The sequence below is a fragment of the Cystoisospora suis genome, assembly GCF_002600585.1.
Source record: "Cystoisospora suis strain Wien I chromosome Unknown contig_5027, whole genome shotgun sequence".
Taxonomy (NCBI): domain Eukaryota; phylum Apicomplexa; class Conoidasida; order Eucoccidiorida; family Sarcocystidae; genus Cystoisospora; species Cystoisospora suis.
The window spans coordinates 1-454 of NW_027157819.1; the positions used below are offsets into that span (position 1 = coordinate 1).

General features: G+C 54.0%; 1 protein-coding gene across 1 annotated transcript in view; it reads left to right on the forward strand.

Annotated features, from left to right (window-relative positions):
- Positions 1-62: 62 nt before the first annotated feature.
- The window catches only part of CSUI_008776 (adenylate and guanylate cyclase catalytic domain containing protein), a gene marked incomplete at its 3' end in the record, with an annotated part of 1,070 nt that continues 678 nt past the window's right edge, over positions 63-454 (forward strand). Inside the window, exon 1 of the mRNA XM_068068901.1 lies at positions 63-142. Within this exon, the coding sequence (XP_067919115.1) occupies positions 130-142 (13 nt within the window). The remainder of the gene's footprint in view (positions 143-454) is intronic.

Sequence of the window (454 nt, forward strand, 5' to 3'; positions counted from 1 at the left end):
TCTCGGCGACTAGCGACGTTTGGGACTGTTGAGATTTGTTTGGTTTTGTGCGTTTGATGCAGTGGCGTCGTTGGGGTTCGGAAGCCGCAGTACGCCTTGTTCGGGGACACCGTTAACACAGCATCACGAATGAAATCTTCAGGTACGCTTTCGGGAAAAAGCTTTCTTTTGCGAAAGGCGCACACGTTTTGGTCTGAAGCCGGACACTACCGGGCTTTCGAGATGCGCTTCTAGCCGAGGGGACGGATAGCAGCTTAGCGCGACCGCTTTTTACGGATCGCATCAGCCGTGTTTATTTTGGGAGCCTTTCGCTACCTAGAGCGTCGAAACCTCGCTTCCGTTTGAAGGAACTGTGAAGCCCTCTACGGCATTCTCTCTGACGGCCCGGCATATTCACTAACCTTTGATGAAGTCCGTTTGTCCTCTTTCCGCGCAACCCTTTCCCCCCCCCCCC